This window comes from Euleptes europaea, chromosome 19, assembly GCF_029931775.1.
Source record: "Euleptes europaea isolate rEulEur1 chromosome 19, rEulEur1.hap1, whole genome shotgun sequence".
NCBI lineage: Eukaryota > Metazoa > Chordata > Lepidosauria > Squamata > Sphaerodactylidae > Euleptes > Euleptes europaea.
Window position 1 is genome coordinate 10,822,236 of NC_079330.1, and position 22,670 is coordinate 10,844,905.

The 22,670-nt window shown below is 47.2% G+C and overlaps 1 protein-coding gene across 1 annotated transcript; it reads left to right on the plus strand.

Moving 5' to 3' along the window:
* The first annotated feature begins 8,376 nt into the window (after positions 1–8,376).
* LOC130491757 (arylacetamide deacetylase-like 4) lies at positions 8,377–16,986 on the plus strand. Its single transcript, XM_056865545.1, has 3 exons — positions 8,377–8,644; positions 11,372–11,435; positions 16,212–16,986. The coding sequence occupies exons 1-3, from the start codon at positions 8,377–8,379 to the stop codon at positions 16,984–16,986; spliced, it is 1,107 nt and encodes a 368-aa protein (XP_056721523.1).
* Positions 16,987–22,670: the final 5,684 nt, after the last annotated feature.

Sequence of the window (22,670 nt, forward strand, 5' to 3'; positions counted from 1 at the left end):
AGAACCGTCCGGCTTGGGCACTAACACCACTGGGCTTCTCCAGGCGCCCCAAGAGGGCTCTATAACATCCAGTTTCAACATTTTCTGTACCTCCTCTTGAATGGTGTCCCAGCGCTTATGGGGAACCGGCCGCCAGGGTGCTCTGGCCACCTGGCCCGGGGGGGTTCGAATGGCATGCTCCACCCAGGTTGTGCGACCAGGAGTCTTGGAAAAGACTCCGGGGACGGACCGGAGCACGGCTCGGATCTGGTGTTGTTGGGCGGCCGACAACTCCGGATCGATTTCGGGTTCTTCCCTGTCCCTGGTCGGGTCTTGCCACGGTAGTTCTCCAGTTGAAAGCTCTAAGGGACACTCCCCCAAATGACACTCGCTGGCCTCCCTCTCTCGTGGGAACCACTCCTTGAGGTCATTGATGTGGAGATGTTTGTCTTGCTTGGCTGATGACCCACACCGAATGACGTAAGAGCTAGGTCCGAGGACTTGCACCACCTTGTAAGGGCCCCGCCAAGGATCTCCCTTCTCCGACCCAAACACTCGATGACGCACCAAGACCATGGCTCCTTCTTTCAGACACCGCTGGCGGGTTGTGGCATCATACCTCTCTTTCTGAGCGGCTTGCGCCTCCTCCAAGTTCCTTCGGGCCAATTCGCAAGCCACCTCGAGCTTCTCTTGTAGCTGCTTCATGTACAGGGGCACTGGCTGCCCGGTGTCGGCTGGGGTCTCCACACATCCTTCCTCTAGCAAGCTCAAAATACCATGAGGCTTCCTTCCGAACAGGAGCTTAAAGGGAGCGTAGCCGTGGAGGCCTGCGGGGTTCTCACTGCAAACAACACGGGATCTATATACAAGTCCCACTGGTGCGGATGCTCGCCCGCCAATTTCTGGAGCATCGCCTTCAATGTTCCGTTGAAGCGCTCCACCAGCCCATCAGTCTGAGGGTGGGCCACCGCTGCAAACAGCTGTCGAATGCCCAAGGCTCGACATAGCTGTCGCATCATTGCGGACGTGAAGGATGTACCCCTATCCGTCAAGATCTCCTTGGGCAAGACAACATGCGCAAAGAAGCAGATCAATGCTCAACCTACCCCGGTCGCTTGTAGGGTGCGGAGCGGAATCGCCTCAGGGTATCGGGTTGCGTAGTCTACAATCACTAACACGTACCGAAAACTGCGCGGGGTACGTGGTAAGGGCCCTATAAAGTCCATGGCAATCCGTTCAAATGGGGTGGCTATTATAGGTGAAGGCTGAAGGGGTGCTCGCGGGGGAGCCGCGTTATTCCACCTCTGGCATTGAGGACATGTACGACAATATTGTCTAATGTCCCTTGAGATGGAGGGCCAAAAAAAACGGGCTTCTGCCGTGGCTCGTGTATTTTCACCCCCTGGTGCCCTGCCCAGGTATGGTCGTGGCTTAGCTTCACCACCTGCTCCCTATAGCAGTCGGGTACCAGCAACTGTCGGATTTCCTTCTGATTATGCTTTATCAGTCTAAACCACAAACCCCCCTCTCTCCGAATCTGGGGCCACCTCGCGGCTCGGCGGTCATCCACCACCTTCCCTTCCCAAACAGCCACCATGCCCCTCATTGCATCCAATGAGGAATCCTCCTCTTGGGCGATATGGAAAGTAGGGTCGCTTACCCAGTTTGGCGCGGTCTTTCCGGGGTCCGCCCCCCGCGAAGGTCCCTCGTCCGGATCCGAGTCTTCAGCAATACTGGCTCGTGAAGCCCCGGCTGGCGAACCCACAGCACACTAGTAACCGAAGAGGGTCTGGCCCTCAGGCCGCAGAAACATTGACGCCATCTCCGCAAAACATGGGGCATCCCTGCCGATGAGCATGGGATACGGCAGTGCCTTGACCCGGGCCGCCTCCATTTCATAGACCTGTCCTTTCCACCGAATGGCGAGGCGAACAACGGGGTATCGCTCCACATGGCGATGGAAACATGAGACCGCAGCCCATCGAAGAACCGGGAGGTGTTTGGGCAATAGGCCCGTGAGGATCATAGAGATGGAGGACCCCGAGTCTATAAGGCCTGGAGGAGGCGGCCTCTGTACCTCACTTCCACCACCAAAGGGCTTGTTCTTCCCGGTCCCCCGCTGGCGTGGAAGGCTTCCTCTTGCCCCAAGTCACATTCCATCAGGGGTCATTCCCGTTTGAGGTGCCCCCACTGGCCGCAGGTAAAACAGGGGCCTGGGCTTTTGGGCTCCCTTCCCGGCCCCTCCTCCTTGGCTTCGGACCTCCCCCCTTCATTGCGCTGCCCTTCGCCTCCTCCTGCCCGGTAAGTGCGCCGCCGGGCAGTCCCGCGCCCGGGGCTAGCCTGGGCGTGGGACACCTCTGAAGTGAGGCACAAATTTGACTCAGTAAATTCTCAATTTGACTTTCTTCAGTGAAGCCAAATACAAATGATTCAGTGACCTTCTGGCCCATAGCAGATGCTGCAAAGTGTACAGGAGTAATTGAATCATAGAATCGTAGAGTTGGAAGTGATCACCAGGGTCATCCAGTCCAACCCCCTGCACAATGCAGGACATTCACAACTACCTCCCCCACACACTCCCAGAGACCCCAACTCCATGCCCAGAAGATGGCCAGAGTGCCCTCCCTCTCATGAACTGCCTAAGGTCATAGAATCAGCATTGCTGACAGATGGCCATCTAGCCTCTGCTTAAAAACCTCCAGGGAAGGAGAGCTCACCACCTCCCGAGGAAGCCTATTCCACTGAGGAACCACTCTAACTGTTAGAAAATTCTTCCTAATGTCTAGATGGAAACTCTTCTGATTTAATTTCAACCCATTAGTTCTGGTCCGACCTTCTGGGGCAACAGAAAACAGTTTGGCACCATCCTCTATATGACAGCCCTTCAAGTACTTGAAGATGGTTATCATACCCCCTCTCAGTCTTCTCTGCTTCAGGCTAAACCCAGCTCCTTCAACCTTTCCTCATAGGACTTGGTCTCCAGACCCCTCACCATCTTTGTTGCCTTCCTCTGGACACTTTCCAGCTTGTCTACACCTTTCTTAAATTGTGGTGCCCAAAACTGAACACAATACGCTAGGTGAGGTCTAACCAGAGCACAGTAAAGCGATACCATCACTTTGCATGATCTGGACACTATACTTCTATAGATGCAACCCAAGATCACATTTGCCTTTTTAGCTACCGCAGCACACTGCTGACTCACGTCATATTACAGCTTACAGAGAAATATCCTTTTATGGTAGCCAAAGGTCTGCCATTTCTTCCATCCACACCCCCCTCTGTTCTTTTGGATCAAATGATTGCCCCCCTCCCACTCCAAGCCCAGAAGTAAAATATCTATTCTTAAAGGGAAGGATTCAGATAACATTCTGCCCCTTGAAGTTCCATTGGTTTTCGTTCCAAAGCTGCACATGTGTGCTTAATTCTCCTCAAAAAACTTAGATTTGCCCAGATCAAACCCAGAGATAATACAGCGGTCCCCAACAGAGTCAAAGCGAATTAACAATTGTGTGTCTGTGTGCCATCCAGTCACAGCTGACTTATGGCAACCCTCTAGGGTCTTCAAGGCAAGAGACATTCTAAGGTGGTTTGCCATTGCCTGCCTCTGCATTATGCCCCTAGTATTCCTTGTAGGTCTCCCGTCCAAGTTCTAACCAGGGTCAACCCCACTTAGCTTCTGAGATCTGACGGGATCAGGCTAACCTGGGTCAGGCTAACCTGGGTCAGGCTATCCAAGTCAGAGTTAATTAACAATTGTACCCTAACTAACACCCAGTGTAATTAGTTTGTCTGTGCACTCTATAATTAAAAAGGTGTGACCTGGCTGTAGCAATGAATATATACCGCGCAGAAGCGCAAACCTTAAAGCCCACAAAGTCACAGATTATTTCTGCACTCGGATCATCTTTACATGCCCAGATGGGTTTTTGGCAGGCTTTGTTGTTGACGGCCGGGGCCATTGTGGCGTTTCCTCTTTGCTCTTTGTGCTTGACAGCTTGGGTGGCTTATCTTTATTTCTTCTGGTGCGAGTTCCCTCCTGGGTTGTGCCACCCTGTGAAGATGAGGCTCCTTCAAATTGGAACCCTGGCTGTCTATGAAATAGTAAGTGGGCTGCTTTTGATTTGGGCTTCCGAAATTGTTTCACCGTGCGGGGACGTGAGGATACGTCTGCTTTGTTTAAAAAAAGCTCCTGGTGACCCAATCTTGGAAGTCCAGCTGGCCACATTCCATGAAAGGATTTTAATGGAAGTGGGTGGGAGTCCTTAGAGAGATGGCAACCAAAAATGGCAGAATACGCAGTGATGGCCAAATTAACCAGCATGTTGAAAGGGGAAATGATAGATGAATTTCAAAAGAAGTGGAAGTGCTATTTTGATTATGCCAACTTGAGAGTTTAAAATAAGATATCTCTATCTGAGGAGTTATAGGTGTAAGGATTAAATGAAGATTTGTAAACAGATAATAAATGTGGAGAGAATAATAATATAAGTAGGAAGGTAAACGAGAATAAATCAGAAATAACAGATATGGTTTATAATGTTAGAAATCAGAATTTGGAACTTGGAATAAGAAGATTGGTAGCGCAAAAGGCTTATACGAAATATAGTTAAGATAAAATAGTTTGTTATTATGTATACAAGTTAGAGTATTGATTAACCACTGTGTTATTTAGAATTGTTAACTGACCTCCCTGGAAGAAGCTAAATCTGTATGTGAATGTGTATGTGTAGGTTAAGTGTTTGTAATGTTTAAAATGTTAATAATATATATATATATATTTAAAAAAGCAAGGGGGTGGGAGTCACTCTTGGGTTGCTGGCAAGATTGTGTCTATCTTCTGTACAATGAAGCCGTTGGGTTTTCTGACTACAATCTCAGGCTCTAGGGATACTGGATCACTGTCACCATATTCCATTTCACTAATCTTGGGGTCACTAAGACCCTCAAACTGAGGGGTCACATGGGCCATTGGCTTGGAGTAGACTTCTACAGGGGTTTGCGTTTCTGCTTGACGTTGTTCTTTGAGGGTGAGCTTATGCAATTCTTCTAGTTTCTGTTGCTAGAACTGAAAGCATTCTATCTTATTGCCCTGCTTTTGTCGGTCCAGGTTGGAGAAAGATGAAAACAAATCTAATTCAATTGACGTCTGCTAAGAGAGGCTTAGCTTGCGTGGTTGCAATCACAATAGTTCACCTGGGGGTGAACATGTGGGTCCTGTTCTCCTCTGCTTGTGGACCAGAAATACAGGAACGGCCTCTTATCTTTTGTGGCTGCTAGGGAATGAAGCAGCAAAAGATCAGAGGCACTTTCTGCATTTCTGGTTGGATGATAGGCCGATGATACTATATTACTGGCAGAAAATAGCGAAGCAGGACTACAGCTGAACTAGCTAAAGATCAACTTTGTATGGTGTTATATATGATAACTGTGGCTAGAACGACCTTTGCCAGTCACTGGAAACAAAAATCAACCCCAAAGATAGAATCATAGAGCTGGAAGGGATCACCAGGGTCATCTAGTCCAACCCCCTGCACAATGCAGGAAGTTAAGAACTACCTCCCCCCACATTCCCAGTGACCCCAACCCTCCCCCCGCCATGCAGGATCCCACAATCAAAGCACTCCCGACAGATGGCCATCTAGCCTCTGCTTAAAGACCTCCAAAGACGGGGACTCCACCACCTTCTGAGGCAGCATATTCCACCATCCAACAGCCCTCACCATCAGAAAGTTCTTCCTAATGTTTAGGGTGTGAAAGCTGGACTTTGAAGAAAGCAGATAGGAAGAAAATAGATTCCTTTGAAATGTGGATTCCTTTGAAATGTGGTTTTGGAGGAGAGTGTTATGGATACCGTGGACTGCCAGAAAAACAACAACCAGTGGGTTATAGATCAAATCAAGCCTGAACTGACCCTGGAAGCTAAAATGACCAAACTGACGCCATCGTACTTTGGTCACATTATGAGAAGACAAGAGTCACTGGAAAAGACAATCATGCTAGGAACAGGGGAAGGCAGCAGGAAAAGAGGAAGGCCCAACAAGAGATGGATTGACTCAATAAAGGAAGCCACAGCACTCAATTTGTAAGAGCTGAGAAGGGTTTTAAAGATAGGACGTTTTGGAGGACACTGATTCATAGGGTCACCATGAGTCGGAAGTGACTTGACTTTGGGGAGGGGCTGTGGCTCAGTGGTAGAGCCTCTGCTTGGCATGCAGAAGGTCCCCGGTTCAATCCCCGGCATCTCCAGTTAAAGGAACTAGGCCAGTAGGTGATGTGAAAGACCTCTACCTAAGACCCTAGAGAGCCGCTGCCGGTCTGAGTAGACAATACTGACTTTGATGGACCAAGGTTCTGATTCAGTATAAGGCAGCTTTATGTGACAGCACTTAACACATACAGGGAATTAAAATTCAGTGGCTGGTGATAAATCATACTTCATGAGTTCACGCATAGTCAAACTGAACATGGCCACCTGGGTTTAATCCAGGGTCTGCCCTCCCCTCCCTACAAGGCAAGGGTTATGAACACACATGAAACTGCCTTATATTGAATCAGACCATCAGCCTATCAAGGCCAATATTGGCTACTCAGACTGGTAGCAGCTCTCCAGGGTCAAGGTCTTTCACATCACCTACCTGCCTAGTCCCTTTAACTGGCGATGCCGGGGATTGAACCTGGGACCATCTGCATGCCAAGCAGATGCTCCACCACTAACCCACAGCCTCTCCCCCAAATGATTGTGGCTGTCAAATTTATTATCAAAAGGGAAGGGAGCTAAACTCTGTCCTACCTTATCCACCATTCTCCATCTCCTCAAGACACTTTTTTATCAGCCTTGTTGACTTCCAGTCTTGGAACTGGGCTGGGAGAAAAAGATGTGACAAAATGGTGTAAGGTACGCTTTTGGGAGGCTTTGGCTCATTACCGTCATGTGGTAATTTTGTATCGCTATCTCCAGGATATGGAATTCTTTGCCCTCCGAAGATACCATTAGCACCATCTTTGTTCACCTTCCAGTCTAAATTAAAAGACATATTATGGAGGAACTTTGAACATGGTTTTTTAACTATCACGCAGTGCAATTTTAAGCAGGGTGTAGCTGTCCTTATTGTACTGTGCTTTATTACTGTTTGAACCTATGGCAAAGAATTCCATATCCTGGAGATAACAATTCAAGATTTCCTTCTTTTACTGATAGCTCCACATATATACATAAGTTTTTCAATTGTTTGCCTTTTTAAATGGATTGGCGTGTTTCCAAACTGGGTTTAGAACACCTTGGTTTTATTCCTTCTAATTTAAAAGGATAAAAAGATGGTGTATAAAAGCTGGAAACAAATAAATATTCCAGCTATATGTGAATGGTATAGGCAAATGAGTAACACATGTAGTTGCCTCTGTAATGTCTAGCTTGACCTTCAGGATGTGGTCGCCAACAATGCATATGTACACACAAACAAATATAGCTGCCGTACATTGAATCAGAACATTGGTCCATCAAGGTCAGTATTGTCTACTCTGACTTGGCAGTAGATCTCAGGGTCTCAGGCGGAGGTCGTTCACATCACCTACTACGCAACTCTTTTAACTGGAGATGCTGGGGTTTGAACCTGGGATCTTCTGCATGTCAAGCAGATGCTCCACTCTGAGCCACAGCCCCTTCCTTGAATTAGACGATGAAATTCTGCCAGTGCCTGTACTGATAATTGTAGCTTGATACAAGTAAGAACTACCAAGGACCAAGATGTGGAGAGAGAGAGAGAGAGAGAAAGAGAGAGAGGATATCATTCCTATGCCATACCCCTCCCACCTCACAGGGTGTCTGTTGTGGGGAGGGAAAGGGAAACTGATTGTAGGCTGTTTTGAGGCTCCCTTAAATGATAGAGAAAGCTGGCATATCAAAACTTCTTCTTCTTCTTCTTCCTTCTGTTTCCTATCTGATTCCACCACTGCTGATACAGAAGACGTTCTGCTTAGTGGTGGGGAGTGATAACCTTACCAACATGAATAACCCACTCCTAAAAAGGAAAATACTTTTCCAAGCTAGAAGAAGAAGAGCTGGTTTTTATCTGCTAACTTTCTCTACCACTTAAGGGAGACTCAAACCGGCTTACAATCCCTTCCCTTCCCCTCCCCACAACAGACACCCTGTGAGGTGGGTGGGGCTGAGAAAGTGTGACTAGCCCAAGGTCACCCAGGTGGCTTCGTGGGTAGGAGTGGAGAAACAAATCCAGTTCACCAGATTAGCCTCTGCCACTCATGTGGAGGAGTGGGGAATCAAACCTGATTCTTCAGATCAGAATTCACCACACCAAACCACCACTCTTAACCACTACTCCACGCTGGCTACTCTTCCTTAAAGCAAGATGGAGCAGTGGGACCTTTCTTGTCTGCATGAAGTTCTGCTCGAAGCAACAATGTTTTATGTTTTCTCCATATAACCAGGGCTACTGCGCATGGAAGATTGGCCTCTGTGATGAGCATACCGTTATGAGAAGGTTAATGGATGGAATCCCACCTCTCAAAGACAAGAAGCTTCACATTGAGAATCTCCAGTTTGAAGGCGTGACAGTGAGGCTGTACCGGCCAAAAGGGGTTTCCGCGAAGCTCAGGAAAGGGATCCTCTTCATTCATGGAGGAGCTGGCCTGTGGGGCAGCACTGGTAAAACTAAAGATATACTCTAAAGTTTATTTAGGATAATGACTTCAGGGATGTGCTGGTGATTGGTATAGACTGGTAGTTCTAAAGGTGATTTATGTCAGGATGGGGGAGCCAACGTGGTGTAGTGGTTAAGAGTGGTAGTTTGGAGCGGTGGACTCTGATTTGGAGAACCAGGTTTGATTCCCCACTCCTCCACATGAGCGACAGAGGCTAATCAGGCGAACTGGATTTGTATCCCCGCTCCTACACATGAAGCCAGCTGAGTGACCTTGGGCTGGTCACAGCTCTCTCAGCCCCACCTACCTCATAGGGTGTCTGTTGCGGGGAGGGGGAGGGAAGGTGATTGTAAGCCGGTTTGATTCTTCCTTAAGTAGTAGAGAGAGTCTGCATATAAAAGCCAACTGTTCTTCTTCTCTAGAGAACTGGGGTGTTTTTTGGAAGGTGAGTAAGGAAGTTAGATTATCTACTAAGTGGATGGATCACAACCAAAAACATTTCAGGGTTCTCTGATGCATTGGGGTGGCCTCAAAATTCCATCTGAGAATTCTTTAATCCCAATAGCCATTGATTTTTATCATTCTCTGGGCAACGTTTTGTTTCCCCAGCAGTTAATTGTGGTGCAATTGCCATCAATCACATGTACAGGAACAACGGCAATTCCAGAAGATTCTGGCCATTTATACACGGTCACTTCACCAACTACTTTGGGGCTTTGCTTGGGTGATGCTTGCATTTCCTGACTCTCAGAGGTCGCCTCGCTCTCCCCGCGTGTTTCCGCACATTTCCCCCGCGTTTTCTGGATGCTGTCTAAACATAATTCCAGAAAACACGTGGAAACGCAGGGGGAGAGCGAGTCGACTGCTGATGGTTGGAAAATGCAAGCATAATCAAAACACAGCCTTGAAGTAGTAGGTGGGGTGACCATGAGGAAACAGCCTTGCATCAATAGCCATTGGTAACCATCTGCAGTTCTCCTTATTCACACACCTGATATATCCAAGAGCCAATGGGTTACATTATCCCCTACCATTGCATCATAGAAGCACAACTTCTGTGGTGTGGGTGGTTTTTGCATTACAATTCTACCGTGCCCTTGGGAGCACTACAATTCCACCATGCCCTTGGGAACATCATGTTCTGTTATGGCTTAAAGGTGTACCGCTTGCAACGGCTTAAAGGTGTATCACTTGTTCTATCTGATCCGCCCTGTTCATTATAACTTCCTGACCTATTGTCTATTTATTCCGAGAAGTGAAGCATCAGTGACTGGATTTGCCTTGGGCAGAGGGATCGTGTTCATTGTGACACCCTCGAGAATTAGGACTGCTACGCTATTTCTCAAGGGAAAATTTGGATTGTAGAGGGAGAACGTGGTGCTTTTAGGTGGGCTTAGCTGAAATGGGATGGAGCATTAAGAGGGTGGGGAGTTGCACAATTTGTCTCTGGGAATTGCATGTGGGGTTCACAGATCTGGTGTTGAAGAGCAGGGTGAGGAAAGGGGGACAGTGTAACATGAGTCCCTAGCAGCCCAAATAGCTCAGACTAGCCTGAGCTCATCAGATCGTGAAAGCTAAGCAGGGTTGGCCATGGTTAGTATTTGGATGGGAGACCACCAAGGAAGGCAAGGGTTGCAAGGGTCACAGGGAGGGGCTGTGGCTCAGTGGTAGAGCCACTTGGCTTGGCATGCAGAAGGTCCCAGGTTCAATCCCTGGCATCTCCAGTTAAAGGAATTAGGCATGCAGAAGGTCCCAGGCTCAATCCCTGGCATCTCCAGTTAAAGGAATTAGGCATGCAGAAGGTCCCAGGCTCAATCCCTGGCATCTCCAGTTAAAGGAATTAGGCAAGTAGGTGACATGAAAGACCTCAGCCTGAGACCCTGGAAAGCCACTGCTGGTCTGAGTAGACAATTCTGACTTGGTTGGACCAAGGGTCTGATTCAGTATAAGGCAGCTTCATGTGTTCATGTGCTGTGCAGAGGAAGGCAAGAGCAAACCACCTCTGCTCATCTCTGGTCTCGAAAACTCTGTGACGGCTCTCTGTAAGCTGGTTGCAACTTTACGGCACTTTATTATTATTGTCAATAATAATTGTTAATGCTATAAAATAATCGTGCAAACGGTCTCACTTAGAAATAAATAAGGCATGGAGGCATACTTAGGGTGATATTGGTGACCAGTAGTGACCAGTAGTTGGGGGAGCACCCTGACCTGGATGCCCCAGGCTAGCCTGATCTCGTCAGATCTCAGAAGCTAAGCAGGGTCAGCCCTGGTTAGTATTTGGATGGGAGACCACCAAGGAATACCAGGGTTGCTGTGCAGAGGGAAGGCACTGGCAAACCACCTCTGTTAGTCTCTTGCCATGAAAACCCCAAAAGGGGTCGCCATAAGTCGGCTGCGACTTGACGGCACTTTACACACACACAGTTGGGGGAGCATTGTGATCATAGCAGGACCATCCCTTCTGGGGACAAGGAGATCTAGGAGGTGAAGTATTTCAGCCACTGATGCATGGATCCTCCATTGCAGTTCCATGTGCAGACAATACACTTCTCTTTGGATAGGTGAAAAATGCATTTTTCAGCATAAACCGATAAACAGCACCAGACCAGCCGTGACTGGTTTGCAATAAATGGCCCCTGTGAGAAACTGATCCTACTGTTGAGCGATGTGGACGTGAACCTCTGGAAAATACTGCATGCGCAGAACTCTGTTGTTTGTTCCTACCCAGATTCCCATGAACGAACATGTCGCTTTATTGCCAAGGAAAGTGGCTCAGTGGTTGTTTCTGTCGGGTAAGTCTGGTCTAATACTTGTTACCGATTTGGTTATTGTATAAGCGTTCATACAGGAGGGAAGTCAGCCTGGTATAGCAAGATCTCATCAGATCTCAGAAGCGAAGCAGGACCAGTGCTTGAAATGACAAACCGGTGCTTGAAATGACAAACCACATCTGTTTCTCACTTGCCTCGAAAACCCCATGTTGGGGTCACCATAAGTTGGTTGTGATGACACCTGTGTGCGAGAGTTCATGGACTGGTCCAGCGTCTTTTTAAAACTCTGCATCTCCAAACTACTTATTAAACACTCCCACATTGAAAAAAGCGAGACACACCTTCTATTTATTTATTTCCCCCGTCCCCAATCCACTTTCTTCCCTCCGTTCAAAAACATGTATACTTAAAATACATCAGCAATACAGTGCTATCTTCTTGAATACTGTGGCTGTGTTCTTGAAAACATTGCTAAGTGAATCATAAAATCATAGTTGGAAGGGGCCATACAGGCCATCTCATCCAGCCCCACCCCCCTGCTCAATGCAGGATCAGCCCACAGCATCCCTGACAAGTGTTTGCCCAGCCGCTGCTTGAAGACTGCCAGAGAGGGGGAGCTCACCACCTCCCTAGGCAGCTGACTCCACTGCTGAACAACTCTTACTGTCAACATTTTTTCCCTAATATCCAGCCGGTACATTTCTGCCTGGCAGTCGTGTTGAATGTTCCTGCCAGACACTCATGTTAATGGGTCATTTGAGGCTAGGAGAGTAACTAAAAAATTCTGAATGCTCCTTCTTCACCATGTTAAGCACCAGGTTTCCCCCGGGAATTTGACATACAAAATCAACGGACACGATGTCACTGAGGGAGATGACCCTAAGATTTTGTCTAGGGTTAGGGTTAGGGTTAGGAAGAATTTTCAACTGTTAGAGTGGTTTCTCAGTGGAACAGACTTCCGTGGGAGGTGGTGAGCTCTCCTTCCCTGGAGGTTTTTAAGCAGAGGCTAGATGGCCATCTGTCAGCAATGCTGATTCTATGACCTTAGGCAGTTCATGAGAGGGAGGGCATCTTGGCCATCTTCTGGGTATGGAGTAGGGGTCACTGGGGTGTGGGTGGGGGAGGTAGTTGTGAAATCCTGCATTGTGCAGGAGGTTGGACTAGATGACCCTGGTGGTTCCTTCCAACTCTATGATTCTGCATCCCAACAATGGCTTCACAAGAGGAGATAACTGTTCCAATGAAACCACCCTTAAAATGGCAAAATTTTGTGCACTGGTATGCTCAATAAGACAGAAGAAGGTAGCTTAAATTTTAAACACTCTTATTAATAATAGTTAACGTATAGAGATTTAGATGTTTTAAATGTACACATGAAGCTGCCTTATACTGTCTCAGACCCTCAGTCCATCAAAGTCAGTATTGTCTACTCTGACCGGCTGCGGCTCTCCAGGGTCTCAGGCAGAGGTCTTCACATCACCTACTTGCCTAGTCCCTTTAACTGGAGATGCTGGGGATTGAACCTGGGACCTTCTGCATGCCAAGCAGAGATTCTACCACTAAGCCACAGTCTCCCCCCTTTTTGCTAATTTTGTATATTAACAAATTGCATGCAGGTGTGTGTGATGAGGAGAGTCCTTGCCTGTAAAATGGAGTAGAATACAAGTCATGTATTTAGACAAAGGATTTATCACCTTGGATCAGAGATGTGCTGTATAATTGTAATGGTGATATCTGATAATTTTAATATGGCTAGAACTACGTTGCGGGTCTTTGACCGTAAATAAACCGGAGGAGATAAGCCGCAGATTGATCAAGGTTTCACCCCCTACACCAGGGGTGGGGAACATTTTTTCCACCAAGGGCCATTTGGATATTTATAACAACATTCACGGGTAGGGCTGTCAAAAAAAAAAAATTCGGTACAGTTCGGATTTGGCCGAATTTGGCCCTTGTGGGTTCGGTACGTGCCGAAGTCCGAACTCCCCCACTTCGGATCCGTTCAATTCGGCGGGAATTCAAAGTTCGGGAAAAAAATTCGGCCGAATAAAGCCATTAAAAACACAATCGCGCCTTTCTGCGGCTCTGGGGGGGGGGCATTTTGGGGCTTAGAGGTCCAAAACTTTCAGCAGAGCTTCAAAGGACGTATATTGAAAGACTCCCCAAGTTTTGTAAAGATTGGGTCAGGGGGGGCTGAGATATGGGCCCTGAAAGGGGTCCCCCCACCCTTAATGTGTATCTCTCAGCAGAGCTTGCCGCCCACGCACAAAGCTCCCGGCCCCGACAAACAGCTGATGAGAGCAAGGGCGGGCAGGTGCTAAGAACTTTGCAAAGCAACACAACTGAAAAGCAACACCTTTGCAAACATGCAAAGGGCGGGGCAGGTGTGAAGAATTTTGCAAAACAATACAACTGCAAAGCAACACAAGCACGCAATGCAACACCTTTGCAACAGTGCAAAGCAACACCTGACACCTGGGAGTTTGCATACCATGGAAAGGGACAGAGGCAGCTAGCTATGCATAATGAGCAGGAGGGGGTGGAATTTCTCCTTTTGCATTGGACTTGGGACCAGGCAGATGCATTCTTTAAGTCACCATTTGAAAACCAGTTTTGAGCAAGCATCAAAATAACCTAACTGATCTTATGAATGAGGAAAAACCTGAAGAATAAAAATGAAGCCCCCCCCCTCAAACCAGGGAGAGAGAGACCGGAGGGGGAACACACACCCCAGGCAGAACCGGCAAAAGCCCCCTTTGGCTTCCCCCCCCCCACCCACAGAAACTGCTCCCTCCCCACACACACACACAGACTCTGCTTTCCCTCCCACACACACACAGAAAAGAAAAAATATAGATTAAAGCCCCCAAAGGGGTCTTACTGTGGCTGTCTTCTGTTCCAGCAGGAGGGGCTGGGAGGCTGGGTAATCCAATATGATTCCATTTGTATCCAATCCATCTCTCGAGGGTGATCCATTCATCCCAATAGGGAAAAGGGGAAAGCCCATATCTCGGGGGGCCCTGACCCAATGTTTACAAAACTTGGGTGGTCTCTTAAAAAGCCTTGACTGAAGCTCCGCTGAAAGTCTGGGGTCGGCACACCCAAAAATGCGCCCCCTGCAGCCACGGAAAGAGAAAAGGGGGGAGCCGATATTTCAGCCCCCACTGAACCCATCTTTACAAAACTTGGGTGGTCTCTTAAGAGGGATTCTCTGAAGCTATGATAAAAGTTTGGGGGCTGCACCCCCAAAAAAGCGCCCCCTGCAGCCACTAAAATGGAAAAGGGGGGAGAGGAAAAAGGGGTGGAGCCCATATCTCGGGGGGCCCTGACCCAATGTTTACAAAACTTGGGGGGTATCTTAAGAAGCCTTGTCTGATGCTCCGCTGAAAGTTTGGGGTCGGCACACCCAAAAATGCGCCCTCTGCAGCCATGGAAAGAAAAAGGGGGGGAGCCCATATCTCGGGACCCCCTGACCCAATGTTTACAAAACTTGGATGGTCTCTTAAGAAAACCTGTCTGAATATCCCCTGAAAGTTTGGGGTCGGTACCCCAAAAAATGCGCCCCCTGCAGCCACGGAAAGGAGCGAATGTGCACAAGCACCCCCTCACACACACATGAGGATTTCCCTCTCTCTCTCTCTTTCCCCGGCCGGCCACACATCAGCTGATTCCTCCAGTACTCAATCCTGACTGATTGGCCAGAAGAAGACCCAGCTTGGCCACCGATTGGCCGGGGGAGGAGAATGCTGCTTACTGAAGGTTATGCTGCTTACTGATGGCCCCGAATTGGCCGAATTTATTCGCGAACTCCCGAACTCACTGAATTCAGCCCCCCCGGTTGCCCGCCAGTTTTGAGTTCGGTTCCTCCCGAACTAAAAACCGACGAATCAAGGGAAATTCGGCTGATTTTCAGTTCGGGCCGAACCGAATTGACAGCCCTATTCGCGGGCCATACAAAATTATCATCTTAAAAATTAGCCGACCAAGCCCCAAGCAGGCAGCTACCCCAGATGCCCCCCTGGTGCAGGCAAGCAGGCAGGCATCCAACCAGTGGCACACTCATTGGTTCTAGTGGCACACTCTCCCACCTGGTGGCACAGGATGGTCTGTTGCAGCAGCTGGGTGGCTCCTGCTCTGCATTGACAGGGGCAGATTCTACAGCCGGCTCCTGCTACCTCTGCTTGCAGGGGTGAAATGAGAACACACTGGCTAAGAACTCCCCTCCCCCATGCATTCTGGCCCTGCCCCCTAACCCATACATTGGCACCACTTCCGCCCCCAGTCCTCTTGTAGTACAGAGGGAATACGTTTCTCCACAGCCCGGGTGGGAAAGGGTTAACACAGTTTCTTGGGCGGTCCTAGCAGCTCCATAGCTAATGACTCTCCTGCAAGGGGGGAAAAAGGTTCCTTTTCTCAGCAAAAGAGACTCACATCCGCCTTGAATAGAGGCTATTCCTGTCCACGAGAGGGGGCAGATCGCCAGTCTTAGATCCTTCTGAGCTAGAGATCTGCCAGGACCCACAAAGGGCCAGATCAAATGACTTTGCGGGCCTTAAACGCCCCCCGGGCCTGACATTCCTCACCCCTGCCCTACACAAGCAGGTGCCTCATTCATGACTCACCTGGCTTTGGAACCTTGCGGAGTGATTGGAGCGGTGGAGGGTTGAGTGGGTGGATTAAGCATGTTGCATGCCTGGGGGCCCTGCCAGTGCCACGACCAAGAACAGGGGTCAGATTTCCCCTTACAGGGTGGTGGAGGGCCTGAGATACAATGGATTCACATGGTGTTTCTTACAGGTACCGTCTGTCTCCTGAGTATCCATACACTGTACAGCTCATCGACTGTCTTGCCGCTACCATCCACTTTATGAAGAATGCAGAGGGCTATGGAGTGGATCCAAAGGGTATCATCATTAGTGGGGATAGCATAGGGGGAACATACGCAGCTGTGGTTTGTCAAGAACTGGTCAAGAGAACGGACCTCCCCAAAGTACGTGCCCAGATCTTGATTTATCCTCTTGCACAATTCATCGATTGCCATTTACCTTCCCATCAGCAAAACAAATTTGTACCCCCATGTTTCCCAAGAAACATAGTGGAACTAGGTCTGAAGTTTTTAGGGAAAAAGGCATCTTTAGCAAAAGGTTTGGAGGAAGGCTCCCATGTTCCAGAGGACTTGAAAATGAAGTTGAGGAAGTGGATGAGTCCAGATATTATCCCGAAGGAATTCAAACTCAGAGGCTACAAACCACCGCCACCGGCTGTCTTCTCGCCAGAAATTTACCAAGAAGTCAAGGAGGTTTTCCAGACCACATTGTCACCCCTTATCGCTGATGCCAATGTCATTCGGCAGCTCCCTGAGACGTACATTTTAACGTGTGAATATTGTATATTCAGAGATGACGGACTGCTGTACAAAAAGAGATTAGAGGACGAAGGGGTTCCTGTGACTTGGTGCCACCTTGCCGATGGATTCCATGGAAACTTGTTCTTCATTGATTGTCCTTGGCTTTCAATTTCGGGCGCCAAAAGAGGGATGGACAGTGTCGTGAATTTTGTAAAAAGGTTATAATTGGTCTCATCTACTGACACCGGTTCTCTTGTCAGTTGAGTCGAGTGGGGTGGTGGTGGGGGAACCCTACAGTATATTCCACTGAGTTGTAAAGGTTGTTCAGTTTTTAAACACAAATCATCATGGTCAAAATATATAGAAATCAGTATTTTAGGGATAGAAAAATGACCCTAGGTTTTAGAACCAAAACTTACTAAATTGTAGACTAAGACGAAAATAGGAGACCCAGGCCCAGAGTGGTAAGCTGCAGTACTGCAGTCCAAGCTCTGCTCATGACCTGAGTTCGATCCCGACGGAAGTCGATTTCAGGTAGCCTGCTCAAGGTTGACTCAGCCTTCCATCCTTCCAAGGTCGGTAAAATGAGTACCAGCTTGCTGGGGGTAAAGGGAAGATGACCGGGGAAGGCACTTCCAAACCACCCCGTAAACGAAGTCTGCCTAGGAAACATCGGGATGTGACGTCACCCCATGGGTCAGGAATGACCCGGTGCTTGCACAGGGGACCTGTACCTTTACTTTTAAAACGAAAATAGCTAAATAACAACTAAAGGAAAAACAGATAAAATTAAAGTGTTATTCACAAAAGAAATAATTGATATAATATTCTGTTGTGTATGAGGAGAGTTGGAAGTCAGTTTCTGTGTTGTTTTATATTTCACTTTTTCTTTCTTTTTGTGTACTATTTTTTGTGTGTGCATATATCTGTAATATTTTGCATACTTCAATAAAACTATTTAAAAAAATGATACACAAATCATTTTCTCTTTAGACGGGAGCAACTCAGCATAGGAGCGTATCGTTTATGTCATAGGCTCTGTGACACCCAACATTGTCAGCTGCTTAGTTTTTAATCAATTACTATTTACATCAACACCTCGGCAGCAGCCAGAAAAAAAACCCCTTTGTTTCTGTGTGCACCAGCATAATCCCCAAAACACCAGTCGTTCCAAGGACATGCATTACAAAGTCATGCACCCCCCCCCCTGAGTTGCCAGATCCCTCTTCGCCACTGGCAGGAGGTTTTTGGGGTGGCTCCTGAGGAGGGTGGGGTTTGGGGAGGGGAGGGACTTCAGTGCCATAGAATCCAATGGCCAAAGCGGCCCTTCTCTCCAAAGATGGGGACAGCACCCAAGCTCAAAATGCAAATATGTAATGCAAAATAATAATACAAAGCTATAACATTTGCATTTTTGATATTGTGACTGATCTATCTTTGTATTATTATTTTGCATTTCATATTTGCATTTTGAGATTGGGTGTTGTTCTTTCTTGTTTAGATTCCCCAAAGCACCTCACTGTTTTTAGGTTTGGAGTCCTGGAGGTTGGAAAACCAACTCCCCCAATTTGGGTTAAATTTCACAATGTCCCTTTTGCAATAGTCAGAAGCATTTACAAAGGGTGTGGAAGGTAACACCCCTTGTGCCCCAAGTCTGACACAAACAGGACACAGGGTTTTATTCCAAGACACTGAAAGACTGGACAATTCTACCAACTATTTTGTCAGATTACACAGAGAAGCCATTGAAATTCATAAACATCAGCACAACTTTAACAGAAAAGAAGAGAGTTTAAGAATGAATAAGGCTTGGCTACCTGTCCTGAAAACCTCCAGACTAACAAAGACTACAGTCCACAATAGCCATGCAGATTAGCTTTGGATTTCACACATTAACAGATCACTTCAGGATACAATGGTTCCATATTAACATACCACACCCTCATTAGCACATTATCTTGATACTTACAGGACAATGATAAGCACATTACCTTGATACTTTTTGCAGGACAATGATTCAGCTCAAACCCAACCCCTTTCTGACTATATATTACTCTTCCTACACACTTGACACTGAGAGACACTGTCCTTCAGTGTTACTCCTCTGACGATGCCTGCCACAGCTGCTGGCGAAACGTCAGGAAAGAAAATACCAAGACCACGGTCACACAGCCCGGATAACCTACCAGAACCAATTGGCATATAAAAACCAACTCTTCTTCTGCTATCCACAATGATTTTAAGCATATGGTCAAAAATGGTATAGAGGGTGAGAGAGAGGTGGAATGGAGTGTTTCACTGATTTTCTGCATTTGAGGCATGGTGCCCCTATACTCCCTCTTACATGATAAAGCGTGATAAGAGGGCTCAGAGAGAAGAATGCACACTTGAACATCTTTATATGGTACATGCTTCCCCTAGTGGGAGACCTTGAGAACACAATGTAACAACAATGTTAAGGATATATAAAACCACGAAGCCAACATAAGATATAAATTCTGGTGTTCATGTGCAAACTTTTTATGGGACTCCAGGAAACTCTCGAGTTGCCTTGGGCTCCCTTTGGTCCTCTTTGGGCCCCCTCTGGGCCCAAGGGCCCCGGTGCGATGCACCTGCTGACCCCCGCCCCCCCCATAGGGCTTGGTCGGGGAGAAAAGATACAAAACAAACACGATTGCAGATAGGGTTGCCAGGTCCCTCCTCTCCTCCGGTGGGAGGCTGTTGTCGGAAAGCGCGCGTGTATGTACGTGCATAAGCGCCCAGATGCACAAGTGTCACTTCCGGTTTAGAACCTATAGCTGCCTGCAAACTGGCTCTCTAGTTTTTTAAAATTCCCATATGAGAGCTAAGGGCATACAGTCTATGGTAGCTCACTCAGCAGCACTGAAAGAAGGCCAAGAAGAACATAAGAAAGGCCCTGCTGGATCAGACCAAGGCCCATCAAGTCCAGCAGTCTGTTCACACAGTGGCCACCAGGTGCCTCTAGGAAGCCACGAATAAGACGGCTGCAGCAGCACCATCCTGCCTGTGTTCCACCGCACCCAAAATAATAGGCATGCTCCTCTGATACTGGAGAGAATAGGTATGCAGCATGACTAGTAGCCATTTTAACTAATAACCATGAAAACCCCTCTTCTCCATTAATATGTCTACTCCCCTCTTAAAGCCTTCTAAGTTGGCAGCTATCACCACATCCTGGGGCAGGGAGTTCCACAATTTAACTATGCGTCGTGTGAAAAAATACTTCCTTTTTCTGCTTTGAATCTCTCACCCTCCAGCTTCAGCAGATGACCTCGCGTTCTAGTATTATGGGAGAGAGAGAAAAACTTCTCCCTGTCCACTCTCTCCAAACCATGCATAATTGTATAGACCTCTATCATGTTACCCCTCAGCTGCCTTCTTTCCAAGCTAAACAGCCCTAAGCATCTTAACCGCTCCCCATAGGACAGTTGCTCTAGTCCCTAATAATTTTGGTTTCTCTTTTCTGTACCTTCTCAAGCTCTGTAATATCCTTTTTTAGGTGTGGTGACCAGAACAGTACACAGTATTCCAAGTGTGGCCTCACCATAGATTTGTACAAGGGCAGTATGATATCAGCAGTTTTATTCTCTATTCCTCATCTAATTATGGCCAGCATGAAATTTGCCCTTTTTACAGCAGCTGCACACTGGGTTGACATCTTCATTGAGTTATCCACTACCACCCCAAGATCCCTTTCTTGATCTGTCGCTGCCAGCACAGATCCCATCAGTGTATATGTGAAGCTGGAATTTTTTGCCCCAATATGCATCACTTTACACTTACATTGAATCTCATTTGCCATTTTAATGCCCATTCTTCCAGTATGCAGAGATCCTTCTGGAGCTCTTCACAGTCCGATTTTGTTTTAACCACCCTCAATAATTTGGTGTAATCTGCAAACTTGGCTACTTCACTGTTTAACCCCAACTCCAGGTCATTGATGAACAGGTTGAAAAGCACCGGTCCCAACACAGATCCCTGAGGGACCCCACTGCTCACATCCCGCTATTGTGAGAACTGACCATTGATTCCTACTCTCTGCTTCCTATTTTTCAGCCAGCTCTCAATCCATAAGAGAACTTGTCCTCTTATCCCATGACTATGAAGTTTGCTTAACCCCCAGTATCTGGCAGGGGGCTAGGGTTGCCAACCTCCAGGTACTAGCAGGAGATCTCCTGCTATTACAACTGATTTCCAGCCAACAGAGATCAATTCACCTGGAGAAAACGGCCACTTTGGCAATTGGACTCTATGGCATTGAAGTCCCCTCTCCAAACTCCGCCCTCGTCAGGCTCAGTCCCAAAAACCTCCCACAGGTTGTGAAGAGGGACCTCGCAACCCTACAAGGGCCTCACCTTATAATCCTAAATAGAGTTACAACTTTCTAAGGCTGTTCAGGCCAATTCAATTAGAAGGGTGTGAGTCTGTTTAGGAGTACACAGACAGCCTGCTTACATTACAACATCAAGAGGCAAACACATTGTTGCAATATCTTTAGTGTTTGTTTAGATCATTTTGATTGGTAGCCAACCCTTCCTCAAAAGCCTGGAGCGGAGAACATGGTCTCCTCGTCCAAGTCTGCCTAGAAAGTTGTGGGGCTCAGGCTTACAGGGAAAGGGAATGTGCATGCTTTGTAGGGGGAAGGTCCCGGGTTCAATCCCAATCACACCCGGTTCACGGGATGTCAAGATGTGAGATCGAAAAAGACTCTTATCTGAGGCCTTGGAGAATGAAAGCTGTGGAGTTAGGATTGCCAGCTCTGGGTTGGGAAATACCTGGAGATTTTGGGGGTAGAGTCTGTGGAGGACGGGGTTTGAGAGAGGAGGGACTTCAATGCCACTGAGTCCAATTGCCAGTTTCTCCAGAGGAGCTGATTTATATCACCCGGAGATCACTTGTAATAGCAGGAGATCTCCAGCCACTACCTGGAGGTTGGCAACCCTATGTGGAGTGGACTAATGATTTGAATGATTTGTCTATTCAATATCCCACTTTATCAGTATTTGCTTGATGTCGATGTCTGTTTCTGGTGATTTTATTGTATATATTACCACATATGACATTTGTCAACAGCCATGATTTTTTGAGAAAGACAGGGTATAAATATGTATTTATGCAGGTGTATATACACACACATTTTTATAAATGGTTTACTAGCACAATATTTGCAATAATGGCCATTTGTTAGAGATTAATAATCTATGCAACCAAGAACCACCACCACTGACAGGAAGAGAACTTGACATTTCAAGCTATAAACAAATAATAGGCATTACTTTTGTGTAGAGTTCCTGTCCCCTTTGTCTATGTAGGTGACAGCTTGCTGCAGTGGTGGCAAAGTCCTTGGGACAACTCATGTTGTCTTGTGCCAAGGTGCTGGATTAGATGGGTTTTTCCCCCCTGTGATTTTATAGCAACGTGAATGCCTAGCTCAGTAGTAGGAGACAAGTAAGACTTATGTGGATCCACCTTGTTATGTCTCCCCTTGAAAAATGTATGACTTTTATTATGCTGTTTTTAATTGTTCCTGGATTGATGGAAATTGATTTAGTCTGCAAATGTTAATAACATTTAATTTAATATATATATATATATTCCACTTTATCAACAGGCTGCAAGGAGACAAATCACCATAAGGCTCCATCGCCAACATAAAAAGGCACACATTAAAAACAGCCCTCCTAAAAAGGCAGCTCAGTCTGCCAAAACAGTTCCCCTTACTCCCAATGCCCCCTGAAATAAAAACTGGGAGTTTGAGTAGAAAAGTCCTCTTGCGATGCAGCTCTTCCAGTTGTAAAATGCATCACAAAGGGTCATTTACCACTCAAACTCCCAGTAATCATGTCGGTGCGACAGTGCGCGCACGATCCCACCTCACCTCCATCCTA

Bases quoted from the DNA above. Each gene is read 5' to 3' on its own strand.
- LOC130491757 (XM_056865545.1), top strand. From the start codon at position 8,377: ATGAAGTTCTGCTCGAAGCAACAATGTTTTATGTTTTCTCCATATAAC. The intron at 8,645-11,371 runs GTAAAACTAAAG...GTTCCTACCCAG, and splicing joins TGGCCTGTGGGGCAGCACTG to ATTCCCATGAACGAACATGT. The intron at 11,436-16,211 runs GTAAGTCTGGTC...TGTTTCTTACAG, and splicing joins TCAGTGGTTGTTTCTGTCGG to GTACCGTCTGTCTCCTGAGT.